Here is a 12,773-nt window from a genome sequence, read left to right as displayed (position 1 = left end):
TTAATTGGCGACTCCAAATTGTCCATAGGTATAAATGTGAGTGTGAATGGTTGTTTGTCTATATGTGCCCTGTGATTGGCTGGCGACCAGTCCAGGGTGTACCCCGCCTCTCGCCCGAAGACAGCTGGGATAGGCTCCAGCACCCCCCGCGACCCTCGTGAGGAAAAAGCGGTAGAAAATGAATGAATGAATGAAAAATAAGCAGTAATAAACACTGACATAAATAATAAAGTGGCAATGTTAGGAGAACGTTATCATTTTGTGTGCTACGTGGAAAAAAAAATCTTAAACAGGAAGTTATCAATAAAACATGAAAACCTTTGTACCGGAACAAGAATGATGGTGCATGTTGTACAGAAAAGTTATAATTCGTAGTAAAATGGTAATGTTAGAAGAATGAAGTCGTCATTTTCTGTGAATAAAGCCATGATATTACACTATGACGAGAAAAAAGTCATTGTGACAAGAATAAAATTGGAATATTGTAGTCACAATTCAGTCATATTATGAAGGAAAAAGCCTTCAGTCTGGAATAAAGTCTTTTTTTTTAAGGGAACTTGTAATATGACTAAAAGTCGCAAGAAAGTTGAAGGGTTTTTGGCTGACAAGAGTCATAATTTTCTGCAAATAAAGTCATGATACTGCAAAAAAAAGTAATGATCACAAAAAAGTGATTGAAATATTCAATTAAATCATAATATATTAAAGTGTTATTACTAGAATAGTCAATTTTCCAAGAAAAAGTTAAAATAGAACTAAAAGTTCCAATAAAGTGGTAACATTAAAGAAATAAACGACAATAAATAGGCATTCTTTTTAAGAAAGTTACAATTTGATGAAAATATTCAGAGAATAACCTGGCAATCTTGTGGTGCCTTTCTGAGAGTCATGTGACAAAAAGATAAAAGTCATAAAATGACCTTTTCCTCTTGACTATTTCCATTTTGGAATAACATTTTCTCTTTTCAGTGTGGCCGTGTTACTCTTTCAGGATCAATTCCATTTCTTTTTTCTGTCCACTTCCTAATTAAAAACAAAACCATCTTTCTATTTGGTAAGGGGACCACAAAAAATGACACACGCTTCATGTTTTTCAGGTGTGAGCGGTGATATTTCAGACTTTTTAGTGGAACTCACCTACGGCGGTCACATGACTGAAGTAGCCTAAATTGGCTTTCTTCACGCTACGGTGACTCATTAGTGCCTCTTGAGGAGAAAAGCGGCATTACAAAAGCAGCTGATCTTCCTTTCAGTCAAGAAATGAAGCAGTGATGAGGCTAGAAGTCAAAGTGCAAATGCAGACGGGATTGTTGAAGAAAGTCTTGCATTGGGGGCCGGTGTGGAGGGTGGGGGGGGGGGGGCAGTGTCTGAGGGCGAGAGCAAGGGCAAGTGAGGTGGGGGGTGGGGGGGGGGGGGGTCATGAGTTCATATGGAAACATACGAATGTGACAGAGCCTTTTTCCATGTGAGCTTGCTCAAGGCACGAAGCGGGAGGGGCTAGGCCAGGGTCCCCGTTATGGCATGTGTCCTTCAGTAATCCTGGCCTGACTCCTGTGGAGTTGGGGGGGGGGGGGGGGGGTACCACATGCACTAAGAAAGTTGCAAGGGACCCTTTGACTGTGCAAATATCTTCTTCACACGAAGTCCGTACTCCTCCTCCCCCGTCCCTTTCAGCAGCTCACAAGGTCTTCATCCCCAGGATCCTCAGAGGACTCAAGTTCCAGTCTCCCGTTGCATAAAAAAAGTAACCCCCCCCCTCTCTCCAAATGCACGCAGGCATTGCTGCGGTGTCACAGGACGAGGCGGTGACGCTGTCCGCTGACGTGGGCGCACTGCTCTTTGGGCCCGGTATCAAGTTGCCGTCTTCTCCGGCCCACTTCTGCCCCCCCTTCTCTCTCTCTCTCCCAGAGTCACCTGTCCCGGCAGGAGGAATGCTGCGACTGACGCGCCCCGTGACGGCAGCAGTGACTCCGGCGTCAGCGGCGTTGGACGAGCCAGTGTGTGTGTGTGTGTGTGCGTTTATCTCCTTGGAGGTTGTTTTGACACCGGACACCTGGAAAGGAGACACGGCGGTGGATCCCTCCTTGCCAGTCCAAAATGGCCCAGACGAAACAGATCCGGAGTGAACCCCGGGAGAACGGAGGCACCGCCGCACATGAAGGAGGAGGCGTGCCGGGTCTCCAAGTTGTGCATCACAGGGGACACTGCTCCGAGGCCAACGACCCGCCGGCCTCTTTCTTTTTCCTCCGCTTCTTCTTATGCGCGCTCCAGCAGACGGTGGCCATCACCAGCAGGATCAGTCCCGTCACCAGCAGCACCAAAGACACCACCTTGGTTTGCGGCAGGTCATTGTAGGCGTAAGTGACCCCCGTCCCCGCCACGCCGATCACCAGCGAGATGATTCCGAATGGGAAGATGCAGCGGTACCAAGACTTCTCCATGCCGCCGGTGGCCTGGGAAAGACGCTCCAGGGAGGAGAGCACCTCGGGGACTTTGGCCCCGCCAGCTTCCAGGGAAGGCCCCTCTTGTGGTTGGCCAGCGAGGGGCCCTGCGGTGCAGCCCATTCTGGCTGCAGGAGCGTACTCGGCTTTGCTTCGAGGTCCAAGCAAAAGAAGGAGACGCTTGTTGCTCCCCCGTAGGGCAGCTGCTGGATGGAAGGCAGCACGTTGTGCACTGGGCTGAGCAGAGGCGGCGGCACGGCATATATAAACCAGTGGGGGGGGGGGGGGGGGGGGGGCGAGCTCAATGGAAGTCCCCGTCCTTCCATTGGTTTTCTCCTGTGTGACGCGTGGCTGACGTTGAATCAGAGAGAACAGGGGGGTGATGAGGAGCAGGAAGGGGGAGGGTTGGCTGCTCCTTCTTGCCTGCATCTCCCCATCACTACCTCACGCTTGTAGGCCTTCATGCCGGGATAAAAGCTTTGTACGGATGCAAAGTGTGCATGTCTACCCACGTTGTGCGCCTTTAATGAGCACACACACACACCTGCCCAGTATACACTTACACATAGTACATGCTACTGAGCATGCCCACTCGTTGCCCCCACTTGCTTCCCACCCACGCGTCGCCAGCTCTTGCTGAATGGACAGCAAGCGAGTATCATCTCCTATTGCTCTAGTATACAAATCAATACACACGGTCATTGATGGGACTCTTACACATCTTTTTAAATAGCAGACAGAATCAATAACAATAAATTCCTGCTTCTCAAGATTATATGATATTGATAACTGATTTTTTATATCAGTTATCGGTTAATTTGTGTCAGTGTACCTGTTGATTTGTCATAATTATGTATCATCACGTGACTACTACCACATCACTACTACCAGGAGAAGCAGAGTATGGAGGGGGAGGAGCCACTTACTGTGGCCCAGGAAGGTGCACTGTATTCAGGCACACGCTCCAAGCAGCCGGTGCGACACCATGGAGGTCTCTGGGAAAATGTTTTGTGCTTGCGGTGGTGTTGGAGTTTCAGGTGGCTGATAAGGTTTTTTGTGTGTTGCACCCCCCCCCCCCCCTCCCACAGTGCATTTGGTAGCACCCAAAACGTCTCCCTTAAAAAGTGAAAGTTTGTTTCTGACTGACCTCAGGGAAAGTTAAGACAGGCCGATAACATCACAGGCAGGAGAAAAAAGGAGCACTTGATTTGCTCACCTGCACGGTACGAGTAAACTCATCTCATTGGAGTGTTTTTTTAATGTATTGGTTATGTGAGCTACTATTTTTTTTATAATTTATTATATTTTTTATTATATTTTTACTATATATATTTTTTCTTTTTTAAATGAAATTATTTGTAGGCTATCATAATTATCATGCACCCTAACACTAAAATATAAGAACACAGTTGGAAACACACGTGTACTAATATAATGCAGCCTCACAGCTAATTCCACCCTCGGCCTAATAGTCCTTAAGGTGACTATAGGGGTGTTATTTCCTGTCTAGAGAGTTCTGTGTTAAAAAGCCCATTTAGAAGGTTGTGCTATTCTCCAGCGTGAAAATATTCCATTCATACAGTAAATCACTTATCACTTATACATAATAGCTGCATGGCGGGCGAGTGGTTAGCACGCGGGCCTCACAGCTAGGAGACCCAAGTTCAATTTCACTGTGTGGAGTTTGCATGTTCTCCCCGTGCATGCGTGGGTTTTCTCCGGGTACTCCGGTCACTTCCCACATTCCAAAAACATGCTAGGTTAATTGGCGACTCCAAATTGTCCATAGGTATGAATGTGAGTGTGAATGGTTGTTTGTCTATATGTGCCCTGTGATTGGCTGGCCACCAGTCCAGGGTGTACCCCGCCTCTCGCCCGAAGACAATTGGGAGAGGCTCCAGCAAGCCCTCGTGAGGATAAGCAGTAGAAAATGAATGAATGAATATGACAAACACACAATGTTGTATATTGTATGCCTGGAATTGTTTCTTGGTATATATGTAAACTTCATTATTCATATATTATAGGGTGTGGGCAGGTTTAAAGTGGCTTTTTATGGCTGCGTCCATTATCTGTGGTTTTAAGCCATTCATGTGTGAAGTTGCTGTGTGGGCTAGACAGCTAAAAAAGAAAGATAACACTTATCATGGGAAAGTAAATTCATTTCCTGTCTTCTGGAAAATGAGGCTATTTCATTAGAAGGGGAAAAGGTGTGGGAAAAAAAATGGGAAGCTGGCAGGAGACGTGGCTAACCTGGGTGGGGCCAGGCCATACTGGAGGGGGTGTCCAAGCTCTGCTGGTAACAGTCCAGGCAGCTGATGCATTCAGGTCAGTGGAAGGCCGGGTCGCGTGGGCGCCACTCCCACTGGGACCGTGTGTGTGTGTGTGTGTGTGGACTCGATGCGATCTGGTCGCAGACGTGTCTTCGGCCGATCCACACGCTGCATGGGCGGCCCATCAGCACATTGCAGTACAAACACATCGCTTGGCTGCTATCTGACACTTCTGATCCTGGAGGAGAGGTCTGACTGCTTCTGATTGCTTGAGTGCATCGTATTGATTCCAGCCTCACCGAAAAAGCCTCTGATTCTAGACCTCCTTCCACTCTCCCTCGGGAAATGTTGGCATTTACACAGAGCAGCATACGGTGAAACAGCCCCCCCCCATGTGTATCATCTCTGATTGAGGCCGTTTTGGGGTGCGTATGTCTCAGCCTTGGAGCCTACAGCAGGCCTGGAACACCCACGTCCTGCTGGGTGAACTCAAGAGCCACCTGTCGCCCCGTCTGGCAGGGCACAAGGCCGTAGACGCATCATCTACTGGCACGAGCCCTTAAGGCCTCCCCCAAGGCCTCCCGTTGGTCTGGGATGAAACCTTACTGAGATTTTATCATCACAGATGGAAAATCATTCTTAACATTGGCTTTGGCTTCTTTTCTGTTGGCAGATTAGTTTGCTTGTTTTAAGCAATATAGCTCAGATGTTGACATAGGTAACATACTGTAGGTATTACTTTTATAGTAATAAAATATTATATTATATATTGGTCTACATATCATATATAATATATATTAATATCGTAATATTACTATTATTATTATTTATATTTATGGTGGTTCATTGATTCCACACTGTGGGAAATTAAACCGTTTACAGCCTTCTAAATACAAACATCATTAGAGCCCTTGAGACATAAAATAACACCCCTATAGTTACTTTTGCACTCTTATTAGCCAATATAGTAGACATTTTAGACATAGAACCTTTTTACAGCCTTTTAAATGTGTTTTCATTATTAGAGCCCTGTAGAGACAAAATAACATCCCTATAGTCACTTTTACACTTCACCTTTACCTATCCTATTACCCCAATATATAGTAGAGAGCAGACATATATAAGAGGCAAACCCATTGACAGCCTTCTAAATAAACATTAGAGCCCTCTAGACATGAAATAACACCCCTATAGTCATCATATTACTCTTACCCAATATAAAATTATAATATCAATTAAAATGTTTTGATTGTAATGTTGGCAATGTGATTGGAGTATTGCTGTATTATAAATATATTAATAAAATAAAATGTTTTTTTAAAATAATAAAATATTGAGAATATAATTTGAAGTATAACAAATACAGAGATTTTTTTTTTTTTTCCCCTATAGTTACCTTTGCACTCTTATTATCCAATATAGTAGACATTACAATTAGACATTTTAGACATAGAAAACCTTTTTTACAGCCTTTTAAATGTGTTTTCATCATTAGAGCCCTGTAGAGACAAAATAACATCCCTATGGTCACCTTTACCTTTCCTATTACCCAATATATAGTAGAGAGCAGACATATATAAGAGGCAAACCCGTTGACAGCCTTCTAAATAAACATTAGAGCCCTCTAGACATGAAATAACACCCCTATAGTCACCTTATTACTCTTACCCAATATAAAATTAATTATAATATCAATTAAAATGTTTTGATTGTAAATGTGATTGGAGTATTGATGTATTATAAATATATTAATAAAATAAAATGTTTTTAAAAAATAATAAAATATTGAGAATATAATTTTAAGTATAACAAATACAGAGATAATTTTTTTATTTTTATTTTTTAGCTCAACAATAGATTCCATGGAATGACACATAATATAGAACTAGCATTAAATGTAAACAAAACACTGAGATGGTCAGAGGAGCCATCATCCAGCAAGTGATGCATTCAAGTCCATGAATCAGTATTGAAATGTGGCATTATGGTTATGCAGGTGGACAGACATATACTGCATAGTTTAACCTTTCAGTCGTCTCGCTAATCAGTCAGGCTCGGAGTCCAGGACTATGGCGGGGAAACGCTGACCTCCTTCACCCAGTAGGGAGTACAAGTCTCTCAGCACACTGCGATTAGTACATGAAGGGATGATGGAGGCCAAATGAGGAGACAGAGCGTCCAGCAGAGCCTGTCATACGAAAAAGATGGGCGTGGGATGCCGTGGGATGTTTTAATTCACACATTATTAGTTAGTTCTCTTGGGAATAGATGGAAAAAAAAAACCCACTCACTTGCTGGAGTGACATCTCCTGCTGCAGCAGCGCCACTCTCATCCGCAGCGTCTCCAGCTCTCTGAGCTCTGCCTCTGAGGTGTAAGTGATAGTCACGGGCAGACGCCTTGCCATCGCCTCATATCCCGCAGCCCCCGCGGAGCAAAGACAACCTCCCTCTGGCCTCCATCGATCCCATGCTTCCCACTCTGATGGAAAATACAGCTATTTTTAGAGCGTGAGCAACGGTGTAACCCTCAAACCTTTGCTGCCTCTGCTTGAAATAGCTGGACCGAGCACGCCATGGTGGCCACCACGGGAAGGGAGATGTTTGGAGATTCTATACAGGCCAAGGAAAGAACTGGACCAATGTTTAGGGCAGGGGTCTCAAACTTGAGACGCTAGTTTGAGGCCCTAACCTTGATACCAAAAATTTAATGTTGAAATGACAGCTTAAAGCTGTGTGCACACCGGACACAATTAACATGATTTTGCCCTGACCATACTGTTACCCTACCCTGTTACCCCGCCCTGTTTTGCTTTGGGTTAGCAATGAAGCTAAAGGCTTATGACGCTGGGTACAAATAAATGCAGGAAATGATTTGGAATAAAACGGAAAATAGCATCTCATCAAACATGTTGTTAAAGTTACGACACTGCTCCCAGATGGAACCGAGTACTACGCTAACTTGCTAATTGGGTCAAATTATTAAGTTTCATTAATGTTCATGTTAAAGGTTAAATAACTGTTAATACTGTACATTTGAATCTGAAAAAAATAATTTCTCTACCAACTGTATGTGGTTTCTTACGTTTTTCTTATTTGCCGTTTTATTATTATTTTACTTATTTATTACTGATTGATTGATTTATTGTCTTTATTCTTAATTTGTTTATTTATTTTTTAATCTTATTTTGTGTATAGAAAAATAAAAATTAATAATTTCTCTACCAACTGTATGTGGTTTCTTACGGTTTTCTTATTTGCCGTTTTATTATTATTTTACTTATTTATTACTGATTGATTTATTGTCTTTATTCTTAATTTGTTCATTTATTTTTTAATCTTATTTTGTGTATAGAAAAATAAAAATTAATAATTTATCTACCAACTGTATGTGGTTTCTTACGGTTTTCTTATTTGCCGTTTTATTATTATTTTACTTATTTATTACTGATTGATTGATTTATTGTCTTTATTCTTAATTTGTTCATTTATTTTTTAATCTTATTTTGTGTATAGAAAAATAAAAATTAATAATTTATCTACCAACTGTATGTGGTTTCTTACATTTTTCTTATTTGCAGTTTTATTATTATTTTACTTATTTATTACTGATTGATTGATTTATTGTCTTTATTCTTAATTTGTTTATTTATTTTTTAATCTTATTTTGTGTATAGAAAAATAAAAATTAATAATTTCTCTACCAACTGTATGTGGTTTCTTACATTTTTCTTATTTGCTGTTTTATTATTATTTTACTTATTTATTACTGATTGATTGATTTATTGTCTTTATTCTTAATTTGTTTATTTATTTTTTAATCTTATTTTGTGTATAGAAAAATAAAAATTAATAATTTCTCTACCAACTGTATGTGGTTTCTTACGTTTTTCTTATTTGCTGTTTTATTATTATTTTACTTATTTATTACTGATTGATTGATTTATTGTCTTTATTCTTAATTTGTTTTCTTTTATCTTATTTTGTGTATAGAAAAATAAAAATTAAGATATTTGAGAACAGTGGGATGTTTTATCAGATATTTTGGTGTGGAAAACCGAAACCAAAGTACTAAAAAAGTGTAGGTTATAGCAGAAGCAAAAGCATTGATAAGACAAGATAGTTTTTTATTGATTTTTTTCCAGTTTTTAATAAATACGTTTTGGTTTTTTTTTTGAAAACCTGATGCGGCCCGGCTTCAACCAGAACCTAGCTCCGGTGGCCCCCAGGTAAAGTGAGTTTGAGACCCCTGGTTTAGGGTATTCCTACTATGTAAGTACTTTGTAAATCTCTTTGTGGTTATGATTTGATATGCATTCATGTATGATTGGATACACTGTACATACAAATGACATTATGAAATAAAGAAGCCAATTGTATGAAAGCGTCAGGCGTCTTGAGACAGTTGCTTGCAGTGCCTTTCGTTAGTTAGCTTACACCGAAATCTGGCAGAAACACCTAGAAGGTTTATTAGCACAATGGTGCTGCTGTGAATAGAAAAGCACTGAGCAATCAGCACCATTGTGATGTAATCGTGTGTTGTATTGTGTTGCTACCGATGGAGGCCCACTACATAGGGCGTCCATTAGCATATAGAAATAACACTTTCTACCTTGTTTGGTCTGCTCTGCAACGTTCTGGAGCCCGGCCGCTGTCATTTGTAGGCTCTCCAGTGGGACGCAGGAATCTTTCATTCCTGCAGTGGCACAAATGAAATGAAAATGTGCTGCTAAGCTGCGATGCTTGTAATTAGAACAAATAGTCAGGATTTTACCCGGGTCTGCGCTTGGCTCCAGGGTCTGCTGGGACTGGCGGACCAGTTCATCAGTCTGGTGAGTCAGTCTGCCAACCAGACCCCTGATCTGGTCCGGACTTCCATGTGGCCAGTCCTTAGGGAACTATGAGTGGCAATATATTAGCAATTCCAGTATCTCACAGAGCCATGTGCACCTCTTCCATTTCAGCAACTGTTTTTTGTACACTACAGATATGAAACATGGATATGACCACCACATTATAAAAACATAACTGTACAATGGCAAGCTGATGAAAATTTTGCCAAATAAGAAATTCAATTCACAAAGTGATAACAGTCATGATGTTTGGACACCACATGTTTGTTACATATCAAGACATCATGAACTTAATAAGGTTTTATTATTCATATGTACATAATGCTTCCTGGTATCAAGTCTGACAGGCTTACCTTTCCTATTACCCCAATATATAGTAGAGAGCAGACATATATAAGAGGCAAACCCGTTTACAGCCTTCTAAATGAACATTAGAGCCCTCTTGACATGAAATAACACCCCTATGGTCACTTTATTACTCTTACCTAATATAAAATTAATTATAATATCAATTAAAATGTTTTGATTGTAAATGTTGGCAATATGATTCGAGTATTGATGTATTATAAATATATTAATAAAATGTTTTTTTTAATAATAAAATATTAATTCATTCATTCATTCATTTTCTACCGCTTTTCCTCACGAGGGTCGCGGGGGGTGCTGGAGCCTATCCCAGCTGTCTTCGGGCGTAAGGCGGGGTACACCCTGGACTGGTCACCAGCCAATCACAGGGCACATATAGACAAACAACCATTCACACTCACATTCATACCTATGGACAATTTGGAGTCGCCAATTAACCTAGCATGTTTTTGGAATGTGGGAGGAAACCGGAGTACCCGGAGAAAACCCACGCATGCACGGGGAGAACATGCAAACTCCACACAGAGATGCCCGAGGGTGGGATTGAACCCTGGTCTCCTAGCTGTGAGGTCTGTGCGCTAACCCCTAGCCCACCGTGCCGCCAATAATAAAATATTGCGAATATAATTTGAAGTATAACAAATACAGAGATTTTTTTTTTTAGCTCAACAACAGATTCCATGGAATAACACTTAATATAGAACTAGCATTAAATGTAAACAAAACACTGAGATGGGCAGAGGGGCCATCATTCAGCAAGTGCTGCATTCGACGCCATGAATCAGTATTGAAATGTGGCATTATGGTTATGGAGGTGGACAGACATATACTGCATAGTTTATATGAACTATGACACACATATGAACATCATGAACTTAATAAGGTTTTATTATTATTATGTGCGTAATGCTTCCTGGTATCAAGTCTGACATGCTTAAATACGAAGAGGAAGGATTTACCGTTGCGCTCATTCTCTCCATGAAGCGGCTCCTCCCGGGTACAGGTTTCCTTTGAGCGGCCATGACTTTGTCCCACATTCTGTTGAGGAGGTTTACATAACGAAAAAAAATAAAAAATATGACAGTTTTTGGGTTCTGGTCACTGACAAGTAGAATGCTTTTGCCTTACCTGTTTTGCTTCTTCCACAGAGACTTCCATTGTGCCATCTGCTCACACTGTGTTCTACCAGGAGACAAAAGTAGTCATTCTACAGAGAGCTACAGGAGGACAATCACACTAAGACTTTGTTGACATATTCTACCTCCTTGGCTGATGGTCATCTTCTGTGTCTTCCTTGTTATTCCAAGGTGGCATTTCCGTGGAAGCTTTGGCTAGGTCCTCATCGGTGCTCAGTGAGGTAGCACACTGGACATTTTGGACAGCCGAGGATCTTGTACCATGTTTGGAAGATCTTCCAGGCTTTCTCTGACGTCTTTCGTCAAGACTTGCAGACTGAAGTGTTGGTTGATTGGTGGTTTGATTTCCTCTGGAAGCAGCAGAGGCCTTTAAAGTCGCCCCTCTGGAATGGACACCCGTGGCAGGGGGATTCTTTCTAAGCTGAGAGGGTTTGTTTCCTTCCGAGTCTTTGCTAGAAATGCTTGTGCCAGTGCGGACCTGAAGGGCTTTTTCTAATGTTAGCTCCATCAGTTTCATGACTTCCGTCTCCACCGGGGTTCTGGCTGTGAATATGCAAACATTATTAGCAACATTAGTTACACATCTATTCTAATAATAATAAGCAAAAATATGTTATTAAAATACCTATTTTCTCTTACCTGTAGCAGCAGCAGCAGCATCTGGCAGCTCTGCGTCACTTGGAGGTGTGCTATGGATGAGGTCTACACTGAGTATACTATAGAACCAATTATGACTGTAGTACTTTGTAATCCGTGCTAATGTACTTCAAATACTATTCACTCATTTGGTCGATGTCCATGGAGATGCATCTAACAATGAGCTTTCACACAATAGCTTTGTAAAAAGGCACTGCTGGGATTCGAACCCAGGATCTCCTGTTTACTAGACAGGCGCTTTAACCAACTAAGCCACAGCGCCGGGTGTCCAGTATAGGAGTAGGTATCCCATTCTATCTGGGGTGAGCCGTGTTTATTACACTATATCTATAGTTACTTACTTTACAACCGAAAAGAGTAAATGTATTACACTTACTGGCTGTGTAAGAGTGCTTCTCTGTAGACCCGAATGCGGCCATTCAGCCTGGCTTGTTCGTCTTTGCACAACTTGACAGCGTTTTCGATGGCGGTCAGTAGTGACATACTTCCCTTTACCACTGCTGACGTAAAAGTAAATTCAATGCCTGAGCATAAGACTGAAATTTTTCAAAATGCGTCGTCGTCGGTAGTTAGTAGTAGTGATGTTACAAGAGTTACCAGGACTTCCAAGCGTGTGTCGAGTAATCGAATGGGCACTTCCGGGAAGCGTGTACGGAGGCTTGATTCATTGGGTGCGGGTGCTCCCCGCGAATTTCCACATGACGTTTACGGAAGTCGTTTTAACTTTCTTTTGGTCTTTTTACATTAAAGTCACAAAAAAGTAAAAAGATGATACTTAGCGGTAATCCTTCGTCTTTACATTAAAGTCACAAAAAAGTGAAAATATGATACTTGAGTAATCCTTACAACTTGTGTGACAAAAGGTGACTAAAACACGTCCTTGTCTTGAGTCAAACTCTCGCGAGAAGTGAGGTGATTCATTTACTGCGTTGATCATGTGAAAACTCAACTTGTAGTAACTAGTTTGGGATTTGTGGTGTCTTTAAACACAATATAGAGTGCACTTTGGATGATCTAGCGCTAAATAAATGATATAAGATGAGTATTATG

The 12,773-nt window shown here is 41.5% G+C and overlaps 2 protein-coding genes and 1 non-coding gene across 5 annotated transcripts; all 3 read right to left on the bottom strand.

The window, feature by feature from the left end:
* Positions 1-1,463: 1,463 nt before the first annotated feature.
* On the bottom strand, positions 1,464-2,564 carry LOC131103386 (transmembrane protein 100). Its single transcript, XM_058049638.1, has one exon. The coding sequence runs from the start codon at positions 2,562-2,564 to the stop codon at positions 2,193-2,195; it is 372 nt and encodes a 123-aa protein (XP_057905621.1). The 3' UTR covers positions 1,464-2,192.
* Positions 2,565-6,528: 3,964 nt separating this feature from the next.
* Positions 6,529-12,520, bottom strand: LOC131103284 (uncharacterized). Of its 3 annotated transcripts, none has more exons than XM_058049413.1 (9): positions 12,321-12,520; positions 12,100-12,223; positions 11,706-11,755; positions 11,192-11,609; positions 11,059-11,112; positions 10,890-10,968; positions 9,324-9,609; positions 7,006-7,193; positions 6,529-6,902 (listed from the first exon to the last, which is right to left on the bottom strand). In XM_058049413.1, exons 2-9 carry the CDS (start codon positions 12,204-12,206, stop codon positions 6,759-6,761), a joined length of 1,326 nt encoding a protein of 441 aa, XP_057905396.1. In that variant the 5' UTR covers positions 12,207-12,223; positions 12,321-12,520; the 3' UTR covers positions 6,529-6,758. The 3 variants fall into 3 exon arrangements, with proteins under 3 accessions (XP_057905396.1, XP_057905395.1, XP_057905397.1); XM_058049414.1 differs by having other exon boundaries at positions 6,530-6,902; positions 9,324-9,407; positions 9,486-9,609; positions 12,100-12,512; XM_058049412.1 differs by having other exon boundaries at positions 12,100-12,518.
* On the bottom strand, positions 11,912-11,985 carry trnat-agu (transfer RNA threonine (anticodon AGU)). Its single transcript has one exon. It is a non-coding gene; the product is annotated as a tRNA-Thr (tRNA).
* Positions 12,521-12,773: the final 253 nt, after the last annotated feature.

The sequence above is a fragment of the Doryrhamphus excisus genome, chromosome 15, assembly GCF_030265055.1.
Source record: "Doryrhamphus excisus isolate RoL2022-K1 chromosome 15, RoL_Dexc_1.0, whole genome shotgun sequence".
NCBI classification, from domain to species: domain Eukaryota; kingdom Metazoa; phylum Chordata; class Actinopteri; order Syngnathiformes; family Syngnathidae; genus Doryrhamphus; species Doryrhamphus excisus.
The sequence above is the reverse complement of the archived record's forward strand: the minus strand, read 5'-3'. Positions and strand labels throughout refer to the sequence as shown.

Coding starts and splice junctions, on each gene's coding strand:
- LOC131103284 (XM_058049413.1), bottom strand. CDS start 12,206: ATGTCACTACTGACCGCCATCGAAAACGCTGTCAAGTTGTGCAAAGAC. Junction 11,113..11,191: donor GATGACCATCAGCCAAGGAG/GTAGAATATGTC, acceptor GTCTCCTGGTAG/AACACAGTGTGAGCAGATGG. Junction 7,194..9,323: donor TGCAGAGCAGACCAAACAAG/GTAGAAAGTGTT, acceptor ATTTTCCATCAG/AGTGGGAAGCATGGGATCGA.
- LOC131103386 (XM_058049638.1), bottom strand. CDS start 2,564: ATGGGCTGCACCGCAGGGCCCCTCGCTGGCCAACCACAAGAGGGGCCT.